General features: G+C 44.0%; 13 protein-coding genes across 13 annotated transcripts; 5 read left to right on the top strand and 8 right to left on the bottom strand. All coding sequences in view use genetic code 12, as the record gives it.

Annotated features, from left to right (window-relative positions):
• Window positions 1-184: 184 nt before the first annotated feature.
• On the bottom strand, window positions 185-1,864 carry GUP1 (glycerol transporter; the record flags this gene model as incomplete). The annotated part of the gene is made up of 1 exon (XM_006687748.2): window positions 185-1,864. One exon carries the CDS (start codon window positions 1,862-1,864, stop codon window positions 185-187), a length of 1,680 nt encoding a protein of 559 aa, XP_006687811.1.
• A 75-nt stretch (window positions 1,865-1,939) lies between these two features.
• Window positions 1,940-2,635, top strand: PSN45_000320 (uncharacterized protein; the record flags this gene model as incomplete). The annotated part of the gene is made up of 1 exon (XM_006687747.1): window positions 1,940-2,635. The coding sequence occupies one exon, from the start codon at window positions 1,940-1,942 to the stop codon at window positions 2,633-2,635; it is 696 nt and encodes a 231-aa protein (XP_006687810.1).
• Window positions 2,636-2,819: 184 nt separating this feature from the next.
• PSN45_000319 (uncharacterized protein) lies at window positions 2,820-4,037 on the top strand (the record flags this gene model as incomplete). The annotated part of the gene is made up of 2 exons (XM_006687746.2): window positions 2,820-2,846; window positions 2,898-4,037. 2 exons carry the CDS (start codon window positions 2,820-2,822, stop codon window positions 4,035-4,037), a joined length of 1,167 nt encoding a protein of 388 aa, XP_006687809.2.
• A 442-nt stretch (window positions 4,038-4,479) lies between these two features.
• Window positions 4,480-4,979, bottom strand: TPC1 (mitochondrial thiamine pyrophosphate transporter; the record flags this gene model as incomplete). Its single annotated transcript, XM_066157439.1, has 3 exons — window positions 4,480-4,484; window positions 4,540-4,823; window positions 4,885-4,979. The coding sequence occupies 3 exons, from the start codon at window positions 4,977-4,979 to the stop codon at window positions 4,480-4,482; spliced, it is 384 nt and encodes a 127-aa protein (XP_066013536.1).
• A 162-nt stretch (window positions 4,980-5,141) lies between these two features.
• On the bottom strand, window positions 5,142-6,317 carry PSN45_000317 (uncharacterized protein; the record flags this gene model as incomplete). The annotated part of the gene is made up of 1 exon (XM_006687743.2): window positions 5,142-6,317. The coding sequence occupies one exon, from the start codon at window positions 6,315-6,317 to the stop codon at window positions 5,142-5,144; it is 1,176 nt and encodes a 391-aa protein (XP_006687806.2).
• Window positions 6,318-6,683: 366 nt separating this feature from the next.
• Window positions 6,684-10,361, top strand: SPF1 (putative cation-transporting ATPase 1; the record flags this gene model as incomplete). Its single annotated transcript, XM_006687742.1, has 1 exon — window positions 6,684-10,361. One exon carries the CDS (start codon window positions 6,684-6,686, stop codon window positions 10,359-10,361), a length of 3,678 nt encoding a protein of 1,225 aa, XP_006687805.1.
• A 25-nt stretch (window positions 10,362-10,386) lies between these two features.
• PSN45_000315 (uncharacterized protein) lies at window positions 10,387-11,127 on the bottom strand (the record flags this gene model as incomplete). Its single annotated transcript, XM_066157438.1, has 1 exon — window positions 10,387-11,127. The coding sequence occupies one exon, from the start codon at window positions 11,125-11,127 to the stop codon at window positions 10,387-10,389; it is 741 nt and encodes a 246-aa protein (XP_066013535.1).
• Window positions 11,128-11,498: 371 nt separating this feature from the next.
• Window positions 11,499-11,678, bottom strand: PSN45_000314 (uncharacterized protein; the record flags this gene model as incomplete). The annotated part of the gene is made up of 1 exon (XM_006687740.2): window positions 11,499-11,678. The coding sequence occupies one exon, from the start codon at window positions 11,676-11,678 to the stop codon at window positions 11,499-11,501; it is 180 nt and encodes a 59-aa protein (XP_006687803.1).
• Window positions 11,679-12,691: 1,013 nt separating this feature from the next.
• On the bottom strand, window positions 12,692-13,669 carry PSN45_000313 (uncharacterized protein; the record flags this gene model as incomplete). Its single annotated transcript, XM_006688701.1, has 1 exon — window positions 12,692-13,669. The coding sequence occupies one exon, from the start codon at window positions 13,667-13,669 to the stop codon at window positions 12,692-12,694; it is 978 nt and encodes a 325-aa protein (XP_006688764.1).
• Window positions 13,670-13,853: 184 nt separating this feature from the next.
• Window positions 13,854-15,332, top strand: PSN45_000312 (uncharacterized protein; the record flags this gene model as incomplete). The annotated part of the gene is made up of 1 exon (XM_006687739.1): window positions 13,854-15,332. The coding sequence occupies one exon, from the start codon at window positions 13,854-13,856 to the stop codon at window positions 15,330-15,332; it is 1,479 nt and encodes a 492-aa protein (XP_006687802.1).
• Window positions 15,333-15,368: 36 nt separating this feature from the next.
• Window positions 15,369-20,208, bottom strand: VAS1 (valine--tRNA ligase; the record flags this gene model as incomplete). The annotated part of the gene is made up of 2 exons (XM_006687738.2): window positions 15,369-18,578; window positions 18,775-20,208. The coding sequence occupies 2 exons, from the start codon at window positions 20,206-20,208 to the stop codon at window positions 15,369-15,371; spliced, it is 4,644 nt and encodes a 1,547-aa protein (XP_006687801.2).
• Window positions 20,209-20,270: 62 nt separating this feature from the next.
• RRP46 (exosome non-catalytic core subunit rrp46) lies at window positions 20,271-20,975 on the top strand (the record flags this gene model as incomplete). Its single annotated transcript, XM_006687736.1, has 1 exon — window positions 20,271-20,975. The coding sequence occupies one exon, from the start codon at window positions 20,271-20,273 to the stop codon at window positions 20,973-20,975; it is 705 nt and encodes a 234-aa protein (XP_006687799.1).
• A 499-nt stretch (window positions 20,976-21,474) lies between these two features.
• Window positions 21,475-23,055, bottom strand: DBF2 (serine/threonine-protein kinase dbf2; the record flags this gene model as incomplete). The annotated part of the gene is made up of 1 exon (XM_066157437.1): window positions 21,475-23,055. One exon carries the CDS (start codon window positions 23,053-23,055, stop codon window positions 21,475-21,477), a length of 1,581 nt encoding a protein of 526 aa, XP_066013534.1.
• Window positions 23,056-23,641: the final 586 nt, after the last annotated feature.

The raw sequence follows: 23,641 nt of genomic DNA, 5'->3' as shown, positions 1-23,641 counted from the left end.
ACTGCAAACATATCGTGTGGGTGGGTGTATGGGTCAGAACTCTCATGAATTATTTTGATAGGTACTGTTATGTTCACCATCTTGTTGATGTCTTTAGTTATCTCACCTCACCATCTTCCTTTTAGTTATCTCATCTCGTGTCAGACATTTCTTCTGTCAACCCGGTTTCCTTGTATCCAAATGCTTAGCACCTCACATCGATGCCCTTCCGCCTCTCACTATTTCTCATCTCAAACATCACCTGCGTGGCTGCAAAAAGCACGGCCAGGGACACCACAAAAAACTTGATACCGTCAAAAGTCTCAAAGATCTCTCTCAATAACAAAGTGGTACCGTCCTTTCCCAAGCAGAACCCAAACAAGTTAGCTATCATCATCATCCAGATGTTTAAAACCGCACCCACACTACACAAGTATCTGAACCACCATTTTCCCAGGTACTTCTGGAAGTATAAGGTGGCAGTGATTTCAGGTAATAAAAATAATACTACGAGCCATCCCCATAACAATAACTTCAACTCGATGTCGTGCCAAATGGCCACGAAGCTGAACACAAGTAAGCTGTTAAGGATCCGGTTCTGTCCTCCACCTCCCATAGGAACGTAGATATACCTGACGATAAACCTGTTGAACGACCGGTGCCAAGCCCTCCAGAATGCCAATGCCGAGTAGTTGTTGTCCATACACCTGATCATATTCTCTGGTGGATCAATCCCATCGATCAACGCCCAAAGCCTAAACATCCTCCAAGGAATCAACAACTTGAGCCAGATAATGTTCAAGTTGAATAACCCAATCATGGAAATTTGGAACGGAGTATCGCCAGTCCACGCCTTAGCCTTGGAAACTGCCACAACGTAGATGAAGTGTAACAAGAATTCCATCACAAGCACACAGAATAAAAACCGAACTCCATACACAAACGTCCGTTTGTGATTCTTAACAGACGCAAGAGTCTCGTAGTTCGATTGGTACAAATAATCGTTGAACGTCAATATTGGGCCAGCAATAAACAAGGGAGTGTATGTCAAGTAAGCAACGTAGTTGAACAAGCTGTATTCTCCGATATCAAAAGGAGCACTCAAGCGTTGTCTGTCATCAAGACCTACTAGTTTATCTTCCTTGATCTCCTTCTTTGAGTCGTACAACGCCTGTTTCCTCTCCAAGTAATCCAAGTTGAACGAAAGCATTCTCAACAACGTAAAATTGTAAAATACATCCCATCTCTCGATGATTCCCTTGAACCCATAGTCCACAAAGTTCACACCAAACTTGAAGCTCCGATACCGATCATTGAGGAACAACGACAGGATCCCGTAGATCCACGTCGCGTAGTATGCAACTTTGTGCGATTTGATATACTTACCAATAGCATAATTGATACCAAGATGAATGAACACCTTGAATACATTGAACCCGTGAGCTCCAAACAAGAACACCAAGCCAAAGCCAAAGTCAAACTGCGTGCGCTTCGTCAAACCCAACAAGGGGCTCACCACCCGTCTCAATGTGACATGTATCACAATCAACCCCACAAGTAGCGGGAAGTTATCTCTGAAAAACCGATATTGCAGGTCAGAATTGTCGACTTTCCTTCCAAACATCCATCCAGGGCTCAATAGCCGCTCGTACCGGGGATAATTGGGGTTGGTTTCATTCGAGGCATCCATGGCCGTCTTATACAACAATGGCACAAATACAGCAAACACCAATAAGTAAATTTTAAATTCAAGAGTTCCCCACCGAGATTTGGGATTGACCTTTTTTTTGATCGATTCCCGCTTCACCAAGTCCAGTGGAGGGAAAAGACGCGTGTCCAACGTCTCCAATGCGAAGAAGGAAAGAATATCATCCAACACCTTCATTATAGTGATATATTTGCCTGAATTAATTGATGCGCAGTCGCACCTTTTGGAGATGAGAAATTTATTCCCACCAATATGACAAACCATACGGATTCCGAACCGCAAAGAAGACCAAACCCCAAAGGTTGGACCCAGCCCAAGGCTCCATACAACCCATATGATCCCACAGATGTGCGCCCTCCAGAAGGGTATCCTTCTGAGTTCAGTATTCCGGGAAATGCGCCATCTGGATTCTCCTCGATTCCCAAAGAGGCCACCCAGTATAAGAAAGTCAACCAAACCATGAAAAAGCTCAACTATACGCCCCGGCCACTAAGCGAAGTTTATCCAGGCCAATACAAGGTGTTACGAAAGATTGATACGTATAATCGGTTGAACATAGGTAGTAAATGGTTTGGGACATTTCTTACCTCAACCCTAGTGATATATGGGCTCTTTTTTTATAGGTGGAACGATGGCTATGAGAATGTCACTCTGGACTTCTACCGAGCACGGTTACGGTTGAAGGAGACCATGTTGAGACTCACGGATGAAGAGTATAATGATTTGTACTATCCTAAGGGCAGTAATATTGTTGTGAAGAAGGTGAGGGATACTGATTATATTCCTGAGGACATCAGACGAACCAAGGAAGGGAGCATGGCATTGAATAGACCGGCTGAAAGACATGTTTTGGAGGCCCAGAGAATCCAGCAGCAAAGAGAAGAAGCCAAGTTGAGAGAAGATAGTGCGGTGGTGGAGAAGAAGAAGAGTAAGTGGTGGATATTTTGACGTGTAAATAGATGTAAATAGCACAATGGCATGACTGACATAGACCAAAAATAGCAGAATTACATGACTGACATAAAAACAAACAGCAGAATGAGATGACTGATAAGAATCACAAAGAGACCGTCTGGTGCTCGAGTATATTTTATCTCACCGTCTCCACAATCAGCCGCGACTTTCCTCACCAATGGCTCACGAGGCAAAGTACAATAAAGTATGTGTAACCCACCCACCCATTCGACCCGGCTTATACTAACACCACCAGCAATGGAACGACAAGCAATGGGATAAACTTGAAACGTACCTCGTGGAGTTCGGCCAATTGAACGTTGACAACGAGTATCTTTATAACCTTCAGCTACAGTTTCTAAGCAAGTACATTTCCAGTGACATTCCCAGCATCAAGAACAACATGGCCGAGTTGATCAGTAACAAGTCAGTCTACTCACGGGATGAGTTTAACTGGGAATCCAACAAGATGAAGTTGATGAACGAGGTCGATAACATCATCCTTTCTTTTAATCTTCTGCCGTACCAGGACCTAACCAAACCACCTATAAAAAATACCAAAACCTCCTCCACCAAAGCGGCATCGGCTGCTCCCATAGTGGCACAAGAGCCTCCACCACGCCCTCCACCCATTCCATTAACACAAGAGCCATTCAAACAGAAAATCGAAATGCCCAAATTGTCAAAAACCCAGAGAAGAATGTCGTTGGACTTGATGCAAACAAGGCCCCAATCCACCACAAACCCGTTTATCATCCATACACGTACCAATAGCTTGAGTAAGCCGGCCCTAACAAGTACTTCGACTGTGAATGTGCTAACCAAGGCCGAAATAGGCAAGTTGCAAGATAACCCTCCGCCACAAAAGGTAAACGACCCCAGGAAATTCAACTTGACGCTGATAATTCCCAAGCGCAGAGTGGCCAAGGAACCGGTAAGCAATACCACAAACACGGAAGTCACGTTGTCGGCGGTGGATAAACGAAACCGAAGAGCGTCTCTTGTGGGGGAAAATCTACCAACCTATATTAAAGACCAGCTTCTGCTTGTGGGGGGAAACAAAAAGCAGTTGAACAAAAAGCAGTCTCGACTCCAGAACCTTCTTTCCAACTCCGAGTCGCTTTACGTCCACAATAAAGATTCCTCCAGCTTAAAATCAGATACTCGCACCGGAACCTCTGACTACAACACCTCCAACCACACGGAGTCAGATGACGATAAGGAGTACGTTCTGCCCAACCTGTTGACGCGGTACTACGAAGACAACGACGAGGATGAGGATGAGGTGGACTTTGTGAATGTAGACGGTAGTTTCAGTGATGAGAGCGATGAGCATGATGAGCATAATGAGCACAACGGAGAAGATGACGACGACGACTATTTATTCAAGTTCTAGTGCAAAACACTGAGTGAATACTCATATACATATATGGATAGGGCACTTGTGGGTGCTGTTTTAAAGATGCTTATGCCAAAACCTTTGTAGAGTCCGAATATGCCTTCTCTCAACAAAATATCTCTGATCAGACTAATAGTATTGGCACCCACACTAAACCGCTTCATCTGCATGCGTTTACGGATGGTATCGAGGGGGAAGGTGATGCTTTTGGCAGCAGCACCGGCGAAAAACCCACAAATGCCTTCAATAAACGGAATTGTATTGTAGGTTTTGGAGTACTGCCGTGCGAGTTCATAGGTCCAGAACATGAGTCCGGTATTGGAGGCCACCGACAACAACGCCGGTCGTATGCCGAGAAAGAATCCCAGGAAGCCGTCATGGCGGCCGATTTGTCGGATGCTTCTTGCCATTGAAAGGAGCTCTTTCAGGCTGTTTGCAGCTAACCTGGTTCGAAGTAGGTCAAAGGGATATGTGATGAGAGTGCTGGAAACGCCCGCACCGGCGCCCACTATAAGCGAGTGTGTGGGACGGCTGAACCTTAAGATGGGAACGTTATCCTGGGCTTGTGTAAGTGCTTTATTAAGAATGGAGTAGGAAGTAAACTGCGTGGCTCCATACAAAATGTACATGATTTCTGCCGGGACGTTTCCTTTCCAAAGACCAATGACGCCTTCATTGCGGACGATGTTTTTGAAGGTGTGGGAGACCCCCAAATAGTCTTTTAGGGGGGCTGTCTGGAGCTGTAAACGTATTTTCACCGTATCCAACGGAGCGGTGATGGCCCTGAGGGGGTTAGTATATTACCAAAAGTGAAAGGTCAACAGCCAATGGCAGTTCAACGTACCGTGCAACCGCACCCGAGATAGATCCCGCCACAAGCGACTTGTAAGGTGAGACGTCGGCTCCTTGTTGGAGGTGGTCCTTTCTCTCGTGAGGCATTAGCAGAGTATCGACTGGGATTTTTCGCATCGCGGGTGTATCTCCGGGGGGACGCAAGCGGAGCACAACAGGAGAGAACGCTATAGTTGTAAACACCAGAACCCAACTATGTGGGCTAAACCCCCATAAATACCATACCATATATATATTACCTTTTACTGTTCAATACGAACTAAGAACATCCTGCAAAATATCAGGATACCATTTTGCAGCCACATCCTGATGAGATTTGATTCTATTCCTAAACACATAATGTCCCACCGGGTACTTGTCGATTTCGGGCGTGAACTGGAACCCGGTGTCAACGGCCCAATCCTTTATTTTGGCATCTCTTTCTTCCTTAAGTTGCAACACCCTGGCAGGAATGTTATCCAACATCAGCTTCTTAGAGTCCAAGTCGATGGTCTGAAAGAAAGGCACCGAGATCCTGGTGCCGGTGCCCGGTTCCGGGATCACCACCCGGTGAATGGTGGCCTTACACACTCCCTGGGTGATGGCTTCCAAGGTTTGCCCCACATTTACCACAAGAGTGTTGGGAATAAACGGTACCGTGATCCACTTTCCCTGGAAGTTCTGCACTTGGAGAGAATTTTGGTGGTTGGTCACCTGGAAAATATACGTGAGGAGATCCGAGTCCCGGTGAGGGCCACATCCCTGGCCGGTAGAGAAGTCATCGTCCAACACGTTGGATTTGGACAGTTCTTGTTTCAACTGCGACACATCAGGATAGGCCACAATCTTCATTTTGGTCTGCTGGTTGGGCTTAAAGTACCCGTCCATTGAGTCGGCAGGCACTTCGAGCGCCTCACATACCAATTTTCGGAAAACAGTTGCGAGTCTGTTCATGTTGGAGATATAGTTCAAAACCACCGGCTTAAACTCCGGAATGTGCAGAGCATCGGGCCACTCATTAGGGCCCTCAATGTTGCGGTATATGGGTTCGTCCGCACCGGGGGCCGGCAACTCGTTGGCCAAGTCCACCTGTTCCCGCCAGTCGGTGTGCTTACTGGTGATTTCGTTGGCGAGCTTGTTGTATCCCAAAAAATGACGGCTGTTGAGCATGGAGCATCCGTCTTTCACGGACTGCGGAAGTCGGAAGAAGGCTTCTGTCTGGTGTTTGATCGACTGGAAGTCATCGGGCGACGGACCCACCGATTCGTAGTTTTTGAGTAGAAGGAATCCGACATCTATTAAGGCATATCTAAGCTGTTGAAGAAATTGAGGCTTAGTGCTGGGGTCGAGCGCTAGGCTGAGATCAAGGCTGGGGATCTCGTTGAACGACATGGTTAAAGAAAGTCGAATGACAAATAAATTGTGTTCATTTATATTCGTGATCATGGGAGCCACAGTCTGGAAAAGATAGCGGTTGCAACTCCGCGCAGGACCAAATGCGGGAGATGGCTAAAATGACTAATGACACAAACCCAAAGACCGCCGAAACCGGCATGCGGGTTACCTCCTGGAACTCTAACTGTCGATGAATTGGACCTGGTAATATGGTGGTAATTTGTATTACCCGTGCACACATAATAACCCCATGGCTTGGCTTATACATTGCCCGATTAGAACCTTCTTAGATGGTTTTCGCGAATTGGACTCGACACTCAACATATCAAATTTTCACTATCTATAACTCAATCACAAGTTACAGTTGCTGATATCTAAGTGACAAGCCCCCACAAAACTCTCTGTGTTGTTGCCATCATGTCGCAGACAAACTTTGTTGATAATGCGGCCGTCGTGGGCACCGAGTTGTTGGTTCCCAAGGCATTCCTCGCCCGGCCCTACGTGTGGCCTTTTGCCATTATCTACCCAATTTTCCTCCAGGTATATTTCTTCCAGTATGATGTATACATCAAGGGCCAGGAATGGACGTTTGTCTACCTTATGGCCCTCGGCTCCTTCAACATGTTGTTCTGGTTGATGCCCTTTTGGAACATCGACATCAACACCAAGTTCAACTATTCGAAGGTGAACACCATTGACGAGGCAAAATATATTAAGGTGGATCCTGCCCCTAATTCAGGTACGGGTGAAATCTGTTTGATCTCTAGAGAAAAGTTCCCTGATGGCGAAACCCAGATCAGCTTTGCCTACCAAAAGAGACGCCATTTGTTACACTCTGAAACTGGTAAGTTCAGTCCCCCTCAATATTTGGTGGACCAGTTGCCCAAGTTAAGTGTGTTTCAAAGTTCTACCGGGTTAAAAGGCGACTTGGAAAAGTTGGCCAGAAACTATGGTGCCAACCGATTCGACATTCCGTTACCAACGTTTTTGGAATTATTCCAAGAACATGCTGTTGCTCCATTTTTTGTTTTCCAGGTGTTCTGCGTGGCGTTATGGTGTATGGATGAACAATGGTACTACTCATTGTTTTCGTTATTTATGTTGGTCTCCTTCGAGATGACCACTGTGTTCCAAAGAAGAACCACCATGGCAGAATTCCAGAGTATGGGTATCAAACCATACCCAATTTATGTTCATCGTGATGGCAAATGGGTAAAGTTGCAAACTGATGGCTTATTACCAGGCGACTTGGTTTCTTTAACTAGAACCAGTGAAGATAGTGCTTTGCCCTGTGACTTGTTATTGGTGGACGGTTCTGCCATTGTTAATGAGGCCATGTTGTCGGGTGAATCCACTCCTTTGTTGAAAGAGTCTATCAAGTTGAGACCCGGTGAACAATCCATTGAGCCTGAAGGGTTTGATAAGAATTCGTTATTGCACGGTGGTACTATGGCATTGCAAGTTACTCAACCTGAAGACCCAATTGTTCCTTTGGCTCCTGATAATGGTTCTTTGGCCTATGTCATCAAGACTGGGTTCGAGACCTCTCAAGGGTCCTTGGTGCGTACCATGGTGTACTCGAGTGAAAGAGTCGATGTGGGCAACAAGGAATCTTTCTTCTTCATTTTGTTCTTATTGGTGTTCGCCGTGGCTGCCTCGTGGTACGTTTGGGTTGAAGGTACAAGAATGGGAAGAATCCAGAGTAAGTTGATTTTGGATTGTATCATTGTCATCACCTCTGTGGTTCCACCAGAATTGCCCATGGAATTGACCATGGCCGTTAACAGTTCGTTATCTGCCTTGCAAAAGTTCTACATATACTGTACTGAACCTTTCAGAATTCCTTTGGCAGGTAGAATTGACGTGTGTTGTTTTGATAAAACCGGTACTTTGACCGCTGAAGATTTGGTGTTTGAAGGGTTAGCTGGGTTCAATCCAGATGATATCCACCACTTGTACTCGGCTGAAGAAGCTCCAGAAACTACTTCCTGGGTGTTGGGATCTGCTCACGCTTTGGTGAAATTGGATGATGGTGAAGTGGTCGGCGATTCTATGGAACAAGCTACTTTGAAAGCAGCTAAATGGTCTGTTGGTGATAAGGATTCGGTTGAAAGAAGTAGAGGTAATGGAAAGATGGAAAAGATTAAGATCTTAAGAAGATTCCAATTCTCTTCAGCTTTGAAGAGATCTTCTTCTATTTCTTCCATTAATACTTTACAGGGAAAGAACTTGGTTAGTGTTAAAGGTGCTCCAGAGACTTTGCGTAATATGATTGTCGATTTGCCTGCCACATATGAAGAAACGTACAAGTCTTTTACCAGAGCTGGTTCCAGAGTCTTGGCCTTGGGTTACAAATATTTACCTCCTACTGTGAATGCCACCAAGATTGCTAGAGAAGACATTGAGTCTAAGTTAATTTTTGCCGGGTTTATTGTTTTCCACTGTCCATTAAAGGACGATGCCATCGAAACCATCAAGATGTTGAACGAATCTTCCCATCGGTGTATAATGATTACTGGTGATAATCCTTTAACTGCTTGTCATGTTGCTAAAGAAGTTCGTATCACTACCAAAGATACCTTGATTTTAGATGCTCCTGAAGAGCATCATGAAGTTGGAGGTCACAACTTGGTATGGAGAAACGTTGATGAGACTGTTGTGATCCCAGTGAAGGCTGCCGACAAGATTGACACTAGCTTGTTCAAGAAGTATGATATTTGTCTTACTGGATATGCTTTAAACTACTTGGTTTCTCACGAACAGATTTTGGATTTGCTCAAGCACACCTGGGTGTTTGCTAGAGTTTCACCTGCTCAAAAGGAATACTTGTTGAACACGTTAAAAGATGCTGGATACAAGACCTTGATGTGTGGAGATGGTACCAACGATGTTGGTGCTTTGAAACAGGCTCACATTGGTGTGGCTTTATTGAACGGTACTGAAGATGGATTGAAAAAGATTGCTGAAAACAGAAAAATCGGTGCTACTGTCAAGGTGTATGAAAAGCAGATTGCTTTGTTCCAAAACTGGGGCAAACCACCTCCACCTGCTCCTTTGATTATTGCTCATTTGTATCCACCTGGACCTTCTAACCCTAAGTATTTGGAAGCTATGAAGAAGAAAGGTGTTGAAATCACTTCTCAAATGGAAAAGACTGTTGAATATGCAATGAAAACAGGAAAAACTATCACTGTTGATAAATCTAAGGCTGCTCAGGCTGGTGCTGGCGGAATTGGTGATGCATTCTTGACTGCTTTGAACGATGCTGAAGAAGAAGACGAAGCTCCTACCTTGAAATTGGGAGATGCATCTGTGGCAGCTCCATTTACGTCCAAATTGGCCAATGTTTCTGCTGTGATCCACATCATTCGTCAAGGTCGTTGTGCATTGGTGGCCACCATTCAAATGTACAAAATTTTGGCTTTGAACTGTTTGATTTCTGCTTACTCGTTGTCTGTGTTGTATTTGGCCGGTATCAAGTTTGGTGATGCACAAGCCACGATTTCCGGTATCTTATTGTCTGTTTGTTTCTTGTCCATCTCCAGAGGTAAGCCATTGGAAAAGCTTTCAAAGGAAAGACCACAAGATGGGATTTTCAACAAGTATATCATGGGGTCTATCTTGGGACAATTTGCTATTCACATTATCACCTTGGTTTACATTACCCGTGAAATTTACATCTTGGAACCAAGAGAACCTCAGGTGGATTTAGAAAAGGAGTTCTCTCCTTCATTGTTGAACACTGGTATGTTTTTATTACAATTGGCCCAACAAGTGTCTACATTTGCTGTCAACTACCAAGGTGAACCATTCAAGGAAAACATCTCCCTGAACAAGGGTATGTACTATGGTTTATTGGGGGTTGCTGGTTTGGCATTGTCTGGATCCACCGAATTCATGCCTGAATTGAACGAAGCTATGCAATTCGTCAAGATGGATGTAGAGTTCAAGACCAAGTTGACTGGATCCATTCTCCTTGATTTGGGTGCTACATATGGTATTGAGATTTTGTTGAAGTTTTTGTACATGAACTCAGCACCTGCCGATATTGCGATTAGAGACGAAGAAGAGGAAAAGCTGGACATTAGTGCTTAGTATGCCAAGTTCGTTAATATATAGTCTATTTACATGCCGTATAGAATGCATGCACAGTTTTGTTTGACTTCAACGACTCTAAGTCGCCTTCTCTATCAAGCTTCATCACCTTCACCACCGAAAGCCCTCCACGAGTGGTGATAATGATGGCATGGTTGAGTCTTTTGGCTAACAACTCCAAACACTCCTGAATATCTTCTTCGTGTGTGGGATAATGAAGACTATCCTTTACTATTTGTGTGAGTCCTGTCAAGGTAAAACTGGTAGGTTTGTTCTGCTCACCGTTGATTTGGTAGATGATGTTGTAAATCGACTCCAACTTACCTTGCAAATAATCCTCTCTTTGTGCTTCTGGGGTCTCTTGTTGCTTCTGCTGCTTCGATTGTTGTTCCTTTAACTTTATACGTTCAAGAAGAGACAAACCATTGCTTTTAGACGATTGGGTCTTCTCATCTCGCAGTTTGAATTGGAACTTGGACGAGTCATTCTTGAGGGTAAGCCTAGGTTTGAGAACTTTTGAAGGAGATGATGATTTGCTGGTGTTTGCACTGTGTTTTTCAATTATCTGGGTAATTGAAGGGATTTTCAAGTACCCAATTTCCTGGTGGGTTGTGATCCAATTGTTTATCAGGCTGATAAAACGCAATTTTCGTGATTCGAGCAGCTGATTGAACTGGTTGATGGGATCAAATAAGGCCACATAACAGGGAGAGTAGTCGGTAACATTGGTGGGACTCACGAGCTTGTAGCAGTTCGGGTCCACCATCAAGACCGACTGTAGTGCTGATATTTTAGTTCTTTTCTGAATCAATGGTGCTACTCGCTCGAAGAGCGCATGAGCTGTTATAAGGCTCGTATGGCTGGAGTAGTGAAGGGAAAGGATCATATCTATGGCATGGTGGTATTTTATAATCTCTATGAAGACATACCGCTTCATGAACGGATGGGATTCGAGAGACACATGGTCTATACTCAGAAATGCTGCTTGTTGGCTCATTGACGCGTTGAATTTCGTTTGTGAATTTCACGAGATTGAGCTAATATTTCGGCACTACTAAATTACAACAGACAATTAACACTTCTACAGTTGATAAGAACATTCGGTCACAAGTATTGATTGAATATCTAACTAAACATTTAATCCTTCTTCTTATCTTCTTCTTCGTCCTTCTTGTAGTTCTCGTAAGCAGCCTTGGCCTTCTCTTGGTTGGTACCTTCAGTCTTTTGGAAAGTGGAGTAAGCTTCCTTAGCGTCTTCGGTATATTCCTTACCTTGTTCGGAACTCAAAAATTCCTTTCCCTTGTTTAAAAAATCCATTGTGTTATAAAGTGTAGTGCAAACTTAAAGTATGTTGGGGAAAAAATCTAGTTGAGGAATCGGCTACCTTTTATAGATCACGGATAAGGAATGTCGACAATTGAGGGGGCGCTCCTGCAAATAGATGGTTCCACACGTATCTTTGGTCCTGTTCCACCAGCAGGGTGAATTTCAATGAACCACTTGGAATACCTGCATATTGGCCGGATTGTTCTATTGTTGGCAGCCCTTTGCCGTTACTATTTTGCCCACAAACACAAACACCTGCCAAAAAAAGGGGCAGAGGGGTCACGAACAAACCCAGACCGGTGCGGTCACGAGCAGGGGTCTGGGACCCGAGGGGGCAATGTCGAATGAGATGGGAGGATTGAGTGGGTGCTTTCGCACCCCTTTCGGCTGTCGCACTGCTAATCAATTTCACCACGGATGGCTATAACGGGAGGGCGCATAGTGCCTGTCACCGCCATGGGACCAGGCCCTGCATGAAACCCTTCCCCCTAGCGTGTCTGGTCCATGATCCACTCCTCGGCAATGCACATGTAATTGTGATTATGAATTGATCATTAACGACAATTTCCTGGATCTTACAACATTGGACTTGGTCTTCCTGGTAAGAGAAGTCAGTAAATGTGGCGGTCAAAAGATATGTCTGCGAGTCTTAATGACACTTCAGTGGAGACTATTGGATCACTATTTCATTGAACACTATTATGTCGATTAATAGTTGAGCGACTGTGTAGATCGTCTGCGAATTAAACCACCGAGCCTGAGGTTACTGACCCTTTTCACATTTGACAGCTTTTGCAGATACCACCAAAGTGTTCAGAAAGAACTTTTGTGCCCAAATGTGGATATCACAAAACTAACATCTTTTGTGTCCGAATGTAGATTACTCACGATCTCTCGGCCAAACCTATCAATGGACCCAGACACCAACTCCCTCTACTTTCCCGGTGTTATGTTTCAAAATGAGGTCTGAGACATTTATTAACAGCAGATACAACTGCACGATTCTACTCTATACGAAGAAAACTCCCCACCAATATCTCAAGGTACTTCTCTCCATCCACCGTATCCACCGCGTCAATTGTTGGCAACCCTTCCCACTTGAAGTTCTTTCTGCGGTCAACAATAATCTGCCCGAGTGACAATTTACTCTCACACTCCACCGCCACATCCACCTTCTGCGTGGTCATAATACTCTCATCGATGGCATATGCCACCGCTAAAGCGTCTATCAAAGCACAGTAATCACCCTGGCCTCTGCTGCTCAAGAATTCTAAAACGCCCATGACAAATTTTGCAGCCGGCGACTTGCTACCTTTCAACGCAATTCTATGCTGTTGGTTCATGGCAATACACGGCTGACAGAATATATCCATTCCAATCGCCGTCAAATTAAAATCGGCTTTAAAGACGAAATCCGCCGCTTCGGGATCCACGTAAATATTCCATTCACTCACTGGATTATCTCCAGTAGCATGTAATGCCTCAACCGAATTGAACCCAAATGAACCTCCGATAATGATCACTTTGGAGATTTTTTGCGGCAATTGAGGATCCTTCAAGCATGCTAACGCCAAATTCGTCAAAGGTCCAAGGGCAATGAACGTTATATCTCCTTCGTGTTGGTTGACGGTATCTACAATTAAATCTGGTGCGTACGCAACCTCAGGAGATATATTTTCCCAGCCGCTCTTTTCCAAATCAGGCATATTCAAATCGGCCAATCCATCCGAACCATGAAAGAATGGGTCTCGCGGAAACGGGCGGGCTATGGGTTTTTCTGGACCTTGACCCATCGGAATATCCGCTTTTCCCAATAACGATAATACTTTTTTGGCATTTTTGGTGCAAGTGGATGCCAATAAATTTCCAGAAACAGTGGTGATAGCCTTGACATCAAGGTTCCCTGGGGCTAACGCCAACATCAATGCCGAAGAGTCATCAATTCCTGGGTCGGTGTCAATTATGACTTTGCGCGGTGACATTTTGGGGATTTTTCATTTGAATGGCTTTAGTGGCTTTTAAGTAATCAGTTTGAGTAATCGGCGGAAGCTCCGATCGGGATCCGCGTTTGAAAAGCCGATGTGCAGATTAATTTTCCGATCATGTTTCTTATCTCTGGTGTTTAGTATATTACTGGTAGACACCGACAATTTTGTAAATCTCCCAATGGTTGTTTTGTTAGATCTTGTGCCCATAATATGTGCCACCATCAATGGGGCCACCATGGGAGTGGATCAATCGATGATGAACAACTTAAACATTATCGACCAGTATATAGAATACTTTGACTTGGATGCAAACTACGAAGGATTGTTCTCTGCTGCAATTAACATCGGGTCTGTGGTTGGAGGTTTTTTTGCTTCCCAGCTCATCGACCTCAAACTGGTTGGGAGAAAAGGTGGTATTCTTATTAGTTGTTTGATCACCTTTGTTGGTGTAGCCTTGCAAACAGCTGCACAGAACAGAGCCATGTTTGTGATTGCTAGAATTATCATCGGAATAGCAGTGACGGTAAATGCAGTTGCCGCACCTACTTACGTCGCAGAACTTGCCAAGCCTCAGAATAGAGGCCTTGTTTCGGGAATTTACATGTCTTCTTGGTATTTTGCAGCCATTATCACCACTGGAATTGCGTTAGGAACATACACAAGATCAGACTCCTGGGCCTGGAGAGGAATCTCTTTGTGGCAGATCACTCCTTCTGTATTGGTGTTGCCACTTTTGGCATTTATTCCTGAAACCCCTCGGTTTTTGGTCTACACTGATCGTCCTGATGAGGCATTGAAAGTGCTCATCAGATACCACGGAAATGGAGAGAGAACACCATTAGTCGAAGCTGAATTTGAAGAAATCCGTCAGACATTACAGTACGAGAAAGAATCCAACATTGGCTGGTTGGATATGTTAAGAACTCCAGGAAACAGAAAAAGAGTGTGGATTATCTTCTGGATGGGGGTATTTTCTATGCTTTGCGGAACCAATATAGTCAGCACCTACCTTGGTCTTTTCTTAGATTATGCTGGTATCACCTCCACCAGAAAGCAGATTGTCATAAACTTGACAATGCAAGTAGTGAACCTCTTCTTTGCTATTGCTGGTTCCTATTTTACTGACGGCTGGGGAAGAGTGCCCATTTTGTTCTGGTCCACTAATTTGATGGCTATTACTTTGTTCTTGATGGGTGGATTAGTCAAATTATATTCAGATGGACACAGCACCAACGGTACCAACGCCGTGATTTTCTTGGTTTACTTGTTCTCTGCCGTGTATTCTTTCTCCTTCACTCCGTTGTGTGTTTCCTACCCGGTTGAAATAGTGAACTACTCCATCAGAACAAAAGGTATGGCCTTTTCTCAGATTGTGACATTTGGATTTGGGTTCTTTAACCAGTACGTGATTCCACTTGCTATGGATGCCATTTCATGGAAGTTCTACATCATTAATGCTTGCTACAACATTGTGCAAGCGGTCATCATCTACTTTTCTTTTGTGGAAACCAAGGGGTTATCTTTGGAAGAAATTGACGAAGTGTTTGATGGAGTGTTGCACACGGATGTGAGAATTGGAACCGCCCATTACGGGGAAGACGAAGAGAATGTTATCGTTGAGGCTGTTGACGCTGAGGACAAGAGCAGCAAGAGTTGAGTAATGAATCCACTTAATTATATTCTCTCTAATTATTTACAACTTCAACTTCTGTAAGATTTCAATGGTCTGTTCGTAGCCTTCGATCTCGGCAGCGTAGTTTTCAGATTTCTTGAACGCTAACTCTTTGGCAGCAGGTTTGGTCTTTTCAGAAAATTTGGCAATGGCTTCTTCGTTCTTCTTGTTGAGGTCCTTGATAGTAGTCAACTTCTTTTCCACCTTGGTAATTTCTGCATCCAAATCGATTTGTCCCTTTACCAATACATGCACAGTGCATTGCTTGTTGATAGACTGCAAAGCACAACCAGACTCGACTTCAGCACCGGAAGAGACAACCTTGATGGTTTCCACACCCTTGATCAAAGAAACAATCGATTCTTTTTGCAGGTCTGCAATAGCCAAAATTTGGGAGTCCTGGCATTCAACGTACACCTTAGCATTCTTCAAGATGTTATATTGTGCCAACACGGATCTGGCTCCCTTGGCAATTTCAAGGATCAAATTGTAAGCATCCAAAGCCTTTTCATTATCAAACTCCTTAATATATTGAGGGTAAGGAGCCTTCACAATAGACTTGATGGTTTCACCTTCTCTTCTTGGTAATCTTTGGAACATTTCCTCGGTGACAAATGGCATGAATGGGTGTATCATTCTCAATGCCCCGTCGATACAAGTGTACAATGTGTCCTGAGCAGACTTCTTTTGTACATCAGAACCGTCTTGGATCAAGGCCTTGGAGTTTTCAATATAAACATCACACAAGTCGTACCAGAAGTTGTAGACAGAGTTTGTGGCTTCGAAGAATTCTCTTGCTTCAAATTGTTTGTTGATGGCCTGAGAAGCCTTGGTCAATTTGTGTAAAATCCACTGTTCCACCAATGATTCGTTACCAGTCAACTTGGAAGAAGCTGGGGGAACGTAATCAGGACCCAATCTTCCCAAAACAAACTTGGTAGCTTGGTAGATCTTGTTACAGAACTTTCTGTAACCTTCAACTCTCAAAATATCCAAGTTAATGTCTCTTCCACCAGTGGTATAGGAACACAAAGCAAACCTCAAGGCATCCGTACCACATTCAGGGATACCCTTTGGATACGACAATTTCTGCCCTTCTATGGCCTTCTTCAATTCCTTAGCATCCAAGTTACCACCGAGCAATTGATCGTGTAATGCTTGCAAGCTGATACCAGAGATCACATCACTAGGGTCGATGACGTTACCCAAAGACTTGGACATCTTCCTACCTTGAGCATCTCTGACCAAAGAGTGGCAGAACACTTCGGAGAATGGAGACTTTCCAGTCAACTTCACTCCTAACAACACCATTCTAGTGACCCAGAAGAACAAGATATCCCAGCCGGTTTCCAACAACGACATAGGGAAGAACTTTTCCATATCAACAGTTTGGTTGGGCCATCCCAAAATAGAGAATGGCCACAATCCAGACGAAAACCAGGTATCCAATACATCTTCGTCTTGTTCTAAAGTGAACTTCTTACCAGCAAACTTCTTAGTAGCCTTTTCAAGAGCTTCTTGTTCGTCTCTTCCACTGACCCAGAAGTCATTGCTCATTCTGTCGTTCTTTTCACCTTCGATGTTCACAAAGTATACTGGACATCTGTGACCCCACCACAATTGACGGGAGATACACCAATCCTGAATGTTTTCCAACCATCTGAAGTAGTCAGCTTCAGACACCTTTGGTGTGATTTTCAATTCACCACTCTTGACCACTTCAATAGCAGCCTTGGCCATTTCCAGCTGGTTGACCCACCACTGAGGTTTCAATAATGGTTCAATCACATCTCCGGACCTGGAGCAGATTGGAATGGCCATTTCGTTATCCTTTTGTTCGACAAATAAGCCCTTACTCTTCAACTCTTCAATAACCTTGTATCTGGCATCGAATCTCTTGGTACCTTCCCATTCGGGACCACACTTTGCGTTCAACAAACCTTCATCCGTGTAGATATTGATGAACTCCAAGTTGTTTCTCTTACCAGTGTCATAATCATTCTGATCATGGGCAGGAGTGATTTTCACAGCACCCGTACCAAATTCCATGTCGACAGTTTCACCATCAGTGATAATTGGAAGCTTTCTGTCAACAAATGGGTGGATAACGTATTTACCGTGTAAATGCTTGTAACGAGCATCATCTGGATGCACAGCCACGGCAGTATCACCAAAGATGGTTTCTGGTCTGGTGGTGGCAACCACAAGCTTTTCATCACTGCCTTCAACCTGGTACGCGAAGTAAGTTAAAGTACCAAACTCAACCTTCTTTTCGTACCCAGGAACAGACAACAAAGTTCTACCAGTGATGGTTTTATTGTCAACTTCCAAGTTGGAGATGGCAGTATTCAACTTCACACACCAGTTGACCAATCTATTGGCTCTGTAGATGGTTCCGTCTTCGTGTAATCTGACAAAAGCTTCATTTACAGCCTTCGTCAATTCGGGACTCAAGGTAAACGCTTCTTTGGACCAGTCGTACGAAGCACCTAACTTCATGAATTGGTCCTTGATACGGGCATGATACACTTCTTTCCACTCCCACACCTTTTGGATAAATGGCTCTCTTCCATAATCATGTCTGGTTTTCTTTTCTTGGGCCCAAATTCTCTTTTCAATAACTGATTGGGTTGCAATACCAGCATGATCGAAACCAGGAACGTATAAAACGGTCTTCCCCAACATTCTGTTGTACCTAATCAAAGCGTCCTGTAACGAAACGGTCAAAGCATGTCCAATGTGCAAAGCACCAGTAACGTTTGGTGGAGGACTAGGAATGGAGAATAAACCTTCAGGTTTAATATCTCCATTGGCATCAAATTCGGGGTCGAACACTCCTTCTTTGAGCCACCATTGGTACCATGAGCTTTCGACGTTTTTGGGGCTGTAGGCCTTGAATGCTGGATCATCCAATGATACTAATATCTTCTTCTCACCAGGAACGGTTTTATCATCAAATTCAGGAGCTGGTTCCACCACCTTCTTTTCTTTTTTGGGTTTCTTTTCAACCTTATCTTTACTAGAAGCGGAATCTTCAGCTTGTTTGGCCTTTTTTGCATTAAACTTGGCCAATTTTTCGGCTTTTTTCCGTTCTTTTTCCAATTCTTTAGCTGTCTTTTCTTTCTTGGGAGGCTCTTGAGCACTCACCGGTTCAAGGTGCTTTGGTTCCTCAGACATTCGGCAGGCTGTGTACTTATAAGTTCGGGTGACTACTCGGATGTAACTATAGGGCTTATACGAAAATAAATTATACTTGAGATTCCTCCTGAATAAGCTTATTATCATATAATGCTGAAAAAAAAATTTTGCCAATGAGTCAAGTCGCGATTGAAATCTGGCAAAAGATGCTAAAAGCGTAGAATAGTATTACATATGGTACATACAAAAGGAACCGCTGGAGGGACTACTTCTTCATACTCCCATTTACCCACTTGTTGAGTGGTGGAGAGGCGGTGTCAGCAGTCGTTTTCTTGGACATCTGGAAGATGGAGCTAAAGTCTTCATCAAGAACCGAGTCCAAATGCCGTTTCTTCTCGTTATTATCATTACCCAACCTGGACTTCATGCCCTTGGAAATGGTGGCCTTGGTATTGGCATTGGCTTTCACACTAGGGTCCTTACTCAACCCCATACCGACCTCGTTGCCGAACGCATCCAAATAACTGTCTTCCATCTCACCAAACTTGAGGATATTCTGGGCCTTCGCCATTTCAGACATCTGGAGCCTCTGCTTCAATTTACGTACTTTTCGTCCTCCTCTTCTCTTTGACTTGAACTCGGTGGGCTTGGGCAAGGGCTTGATTCCTGAGGCCTCTGGGGGTAGGAGCTGCTTATTAATCTTGTCCACTACCTCATCCCTATACTTTTTGCCCAATTCCCCGTTGGGGCTCGATTTGGCAAGATCAATTCGGGCAGCTAGGGTGACTTTGGCGCTGAGAATCCGAAGGGCCAGTTTGGTGGTGTCGGGAGGAAGATATTTGATGATTTCGTTGTGGTATAAGTAACCCATTTGTACGGAAGAGTTGATTCTTTTGGTGGTGGAAGAGAGCTCTTTCACACCGAGAGATGCCAAATTACAAGCCGGAGTTGAGCTGAGTTGCTGAAGAGATCCCGTCTGTATAAGCAACTGTGCTGACGTGACGGGACCTAGTAAACTGGAAAGATTCGGGGTAAAGTTTATGAGCTTAGTCCGAATGAAACTAGACAACTCTGCTAGCAACTGTTGCAACTTCTTGTACTCAGTACAGGCGTTCAAAATGGCGTTGAAGTCGGCCTCGTTAAGTATGAACTGGGTTTTGACGCTCTGGAGCCCGCTCATTATAAGCACCAATATCTTGTCGCTGGTGAGGAACTGCTTGAGATGCAGCTCATAGTCTCGAATACTCACCAAGTCCTGTTTGATCAACTCTGCCACTTTAATGAAATCTTCCGGGTTGGTGATGATACTGACAAGCTCCGGAAACACCACCAGGTACTTCTGCTTGATGAACCCAAATAAAAAGCCCAGTTCATACTGAATGATATTGATCAACTTGTTGATTTGCATTAAAAACCTGTACTCTTCGTTTTCGTAGTCTGAGTAAGAAATCAACTTAAGGTAGTCAGACTCCTGCGAGTCGAATTGTGACAACTTCAGGTGGATGAGCGATGTCAATTGCATGATTTGAAGGTATTTGGTAGGATCTACCACCTTGTCCATATCCAACAGACCGAGTTGGTTTTCCAACGAGATAGGAGAAGTCAACAAGCTGGTGAGCTTGGTATCAAGGTCTTCTTCGTCATTTTGCTGCTCATGATGGATGTCTTCTTCTGCGTCTGACCCGCTTTCGAAATCGTTCATCAAGTCATCTTCGTAGCTCATCTTGTGCAAACGATAAACCAGCGCGCATCGCGATGAAAGACCAGAAAAACCTTTCTTCAACCATGCTCTTGAGAACATCTGTTTTGGAGAATGTGGATGGGTCTGCCGAACTCACCAACGGCCGTACCAAGGTGTTGGTGTCTGTGAGTGGTCCTATAGAACCCAAAATCAAGCAGGAACTCCCAAATTTAGCAAGTTTGGAAATTATATTGAGACCTTCGATTGGCACCGCCAATACCAGAGAAAACCTATTAACTGACAAGTTGAGATCCATATTATCAAGTCTCATTATAAGGCACAAGTATCCCAGGCAACTCATCCAGGTGGTCGTACAGGTGTTGAGCCTCGAGACTGACGCCGTCGTTATCAACAATTTTGAAAATACCGTGGACGATTTGAAGGTATTTAACATTGAATTTACAGACATCATCAATTGCTGTTACTTTGCATTGTTGGACTCCAATATCTTCTTGTATGAGTCGTTCATCGGCGTGAGCCAATCTGTTCTGGAGGATAAGCTGATTATAAATACTCCTGAACTTTCTGACCTTATACACTCAAAATCCCACCATTTGTTGGTGTTTTCGATTGTTGATAGTAAGCCAAGCAAAATCGTCTACGCTGATTCAAAGGGTGAGTTTAGCAAACAGGAGTTGTTTGAAGTTATGGATAACGGGTTCAAAATTGCAGGTGCCAATTTTACTGAGTTCAGACAACTTGTGGAGAAGAAGATAGAGGACGACTTTGTGTGGAAGCAAGAGGCATAAATCTCTGTCTGCACTCAAGTAGTGATGGTATGAATGGTCCCGGCTGGGAAATTGGTGGATATTTAAGGTACTTTTGGATACAAATATTAAACTAAGATACAGAGACCATTAGAACGCCTCTGGCTTGGAAAAATTCACTGATGTTGTATTTGCACCCATTGCTCTCTGACAGTATATGTGGACTGTTCACTCCCAGCGACACTGATCCAATTCTGATGATAACTCTCACGTCCAACGAATGTCTCACAATTATATACAAGGTAAATGTCTCAAAAAAATGGGAGTCAAAATTGGACCACAGGTGAGACATAGCAAATTGCACATTTTTTTGTTAAAACCAGTCAAATATCAGGTCACTACGTTTGTAGTCCTTATACGAGCAGATTTTGTATGGGGCATGTGAGGCTCCGGGCACTAGAAAAATAACTGCATGCTAATTAAGTAAGTTCTCATTTCAAGTTAATTCATTAATACAAGCTAATCTCTACATATCTATTCATTAGTATAAGGTTGCCAACGGATTGGAGTTCATATTCGTATTCAATTCGGCGAATTTATTGTTGGGGTTCAGTTTGTGTTTGAACGTGAATCCAATAAAGTTGGAGTTTTTGAGCTTCTTGGATCCCATTAACAACTTCTCATTGTAATTTTGCCTTTCAAACACATCTTTATATTTCATCATAGATTCCTCATCCTCAAAGTCATCAAAGTATCCGGCATCCTCCTCGTTGTCCAACTGGGGGGTGAAGGGAGGAGTTTTTTGTCTCAACGTATCCCAGTTCATATCACTGAAGTAGTGCATTTTCTTAATCTGGCTAAAGTTCTTGAACCTCAAGCTGGGTTTGGTAATGAGCTTGGTAATCAACTGCCAAGTCCGGTCACTGAACACGTACCTTCCATCCTTGGTCTGAGGTCTTCTCAAAGTCTTCTCCCAATGTTTCAAGTTATAGTAGGTTTCTTCCTGTTTAGACCCACTAAACGGAGGATATCCACAAAGACTCTCAAAGAGAATGCACCCCAAGGACCAGTAGTCAATCGTGAAGTCATAACTGGCACCTTCCAACACGTCTAAAGCCATATAATCAGGACTTCCCACAATTGAGTTGGCGAAATTGGCGGTGGAAGTCTGGAAATTCTTAAAGATCTTCTGACGTTCGTTGATGTTAATGGAAGGCAAGTCGAAGTTGAAGTTGGTCTTGTAGTCCGAGAAATCACGCAACTTCAACTTCATACTTTCGATTCTCTCCTTGGAAATAGACCCAGAAGCCAACCCAAAGTCCGTCAACTTGATGTGACCCTTAGAGTCGATCAAGAAGTTTTCAGGCTTTAAGTCTCGGTGAATGTATCCAAGCTCATGTAATGCGTTCACGGCACAGAGCATCTCACTTATGTAGAAACGGGAGTGTGGAGGAATCAAGTAGCCAGTATTGTTCAACAAGGTTCTAAAGTCACCACCTGGAACAAATTCCATGGCCAAAAACACTTTTTCAGCATCCTGGAACGCATATAACAACTTCACAAGCCAGTCGGAACGAGTATTGGTCAAAATGTCTCTTTCAGTCAAAACATGTTTAGTCTCATTCAACTTGATTAACAAACCCTTGTTCAATACCTTCAAAGCACAGATTTCTTTCGTATCCTTCTTCCTGGCCAAAAACACTTGACCATAGCCACCTTGGCCCACCTGGGTGATCATCTCAAAGTCTTTGTGTTTTGGCTTCAACCGCTTTTTCCTCAAATACGCTCTTTCTCTACTCACGTAGTTCTTCCACTCCAAGTTTTTCTGTTGGGGGGTGAGGCCATCTTGGTGGTTTAGAGATGACATGACCTTATCACTTCTATCTCTTCTGTTAATAATGTAGTCAAATTTGTCACAATAGTAGTCCAAGAAATAGAGTTGGCAAACATTTGATAGTCTCTGGGTCTTTGTGGAAATCTTGATGGAGGGTCTGGAGACTGGCGATTTGTAGGGGGATTGACGTTTGGAGTTGGGCGAGTGCATGGGCGTGATGTTCTCTTTGTTGAGCGGATCGACGTCCATGAGGGAAACGTTTTCCATGCTTTGGGAGATGTCTTCCATGGTTGGTGATGAAATTTGGCTTTTGGGAATCAAGAACTTAAATAGATGCAAATGCGTGTTTACAAATGGGATGAATTGGGCAGGAGCAGTGGTGAAAGTGTCGTGGGAGCGCGACACGGCGTGGTTGCGCGACATTAGACCTGGGAGTGCAAGAGGTGCTTGCACCGATTGTCGCACAATGTCGTAGTGTCGCTCGCACCCTGGACCCCGAACCTAATTATAATTGTTGGGTGGTTGTCAGACTTGCTAAGTCCGGTTTTATCAATCAATTCGGAACTTGGGTCCCGTATCTTAATCACCCGGGAACTTCTGTTCATTCGACCCGGTGTTCTGGTGCCTCACTTTTGGGTTCTCGCGTAACCGCATATTGGCCGGATTTTACATTAGGGCCAATTGCAGCCCGGTGTTTAAAAGCCCAGGGTCGGTATTCAAAAAATTTGCCCACCAGTAAGTAAGTTCAAGTACAAGATGAAGGCCAGTGCAAGTTTCGGGGATTTGGCTATTAGTTCCGAAATCTGGGGAAGTGCCACAATAGCCCACCCCCACAAAAATGTGGTGCAGTCATCAGTGGGTGAGATCTGCTGAT

The sequence above is a fragment of the Yamadazyma tenuis genome, chromosome 1 (genome assembly GCF_029203305.1).
Source record: "Yamadazyma tenuis chromosome 1, complete sequence".
In the NCBI taxonomy this organism is placed as follows: domain Eukaryota; kingdom Fungi; phylum Ascomycota; class Pichiomycetes; order Serinales; family Debaryomycetaceae; genus Yamadazyma; species Yamadazyma tenuis.
Note: the sequence above shows the minus strand (reverse complement) of the source record. Positions and strands in the feature narration are given on the sequence as shown.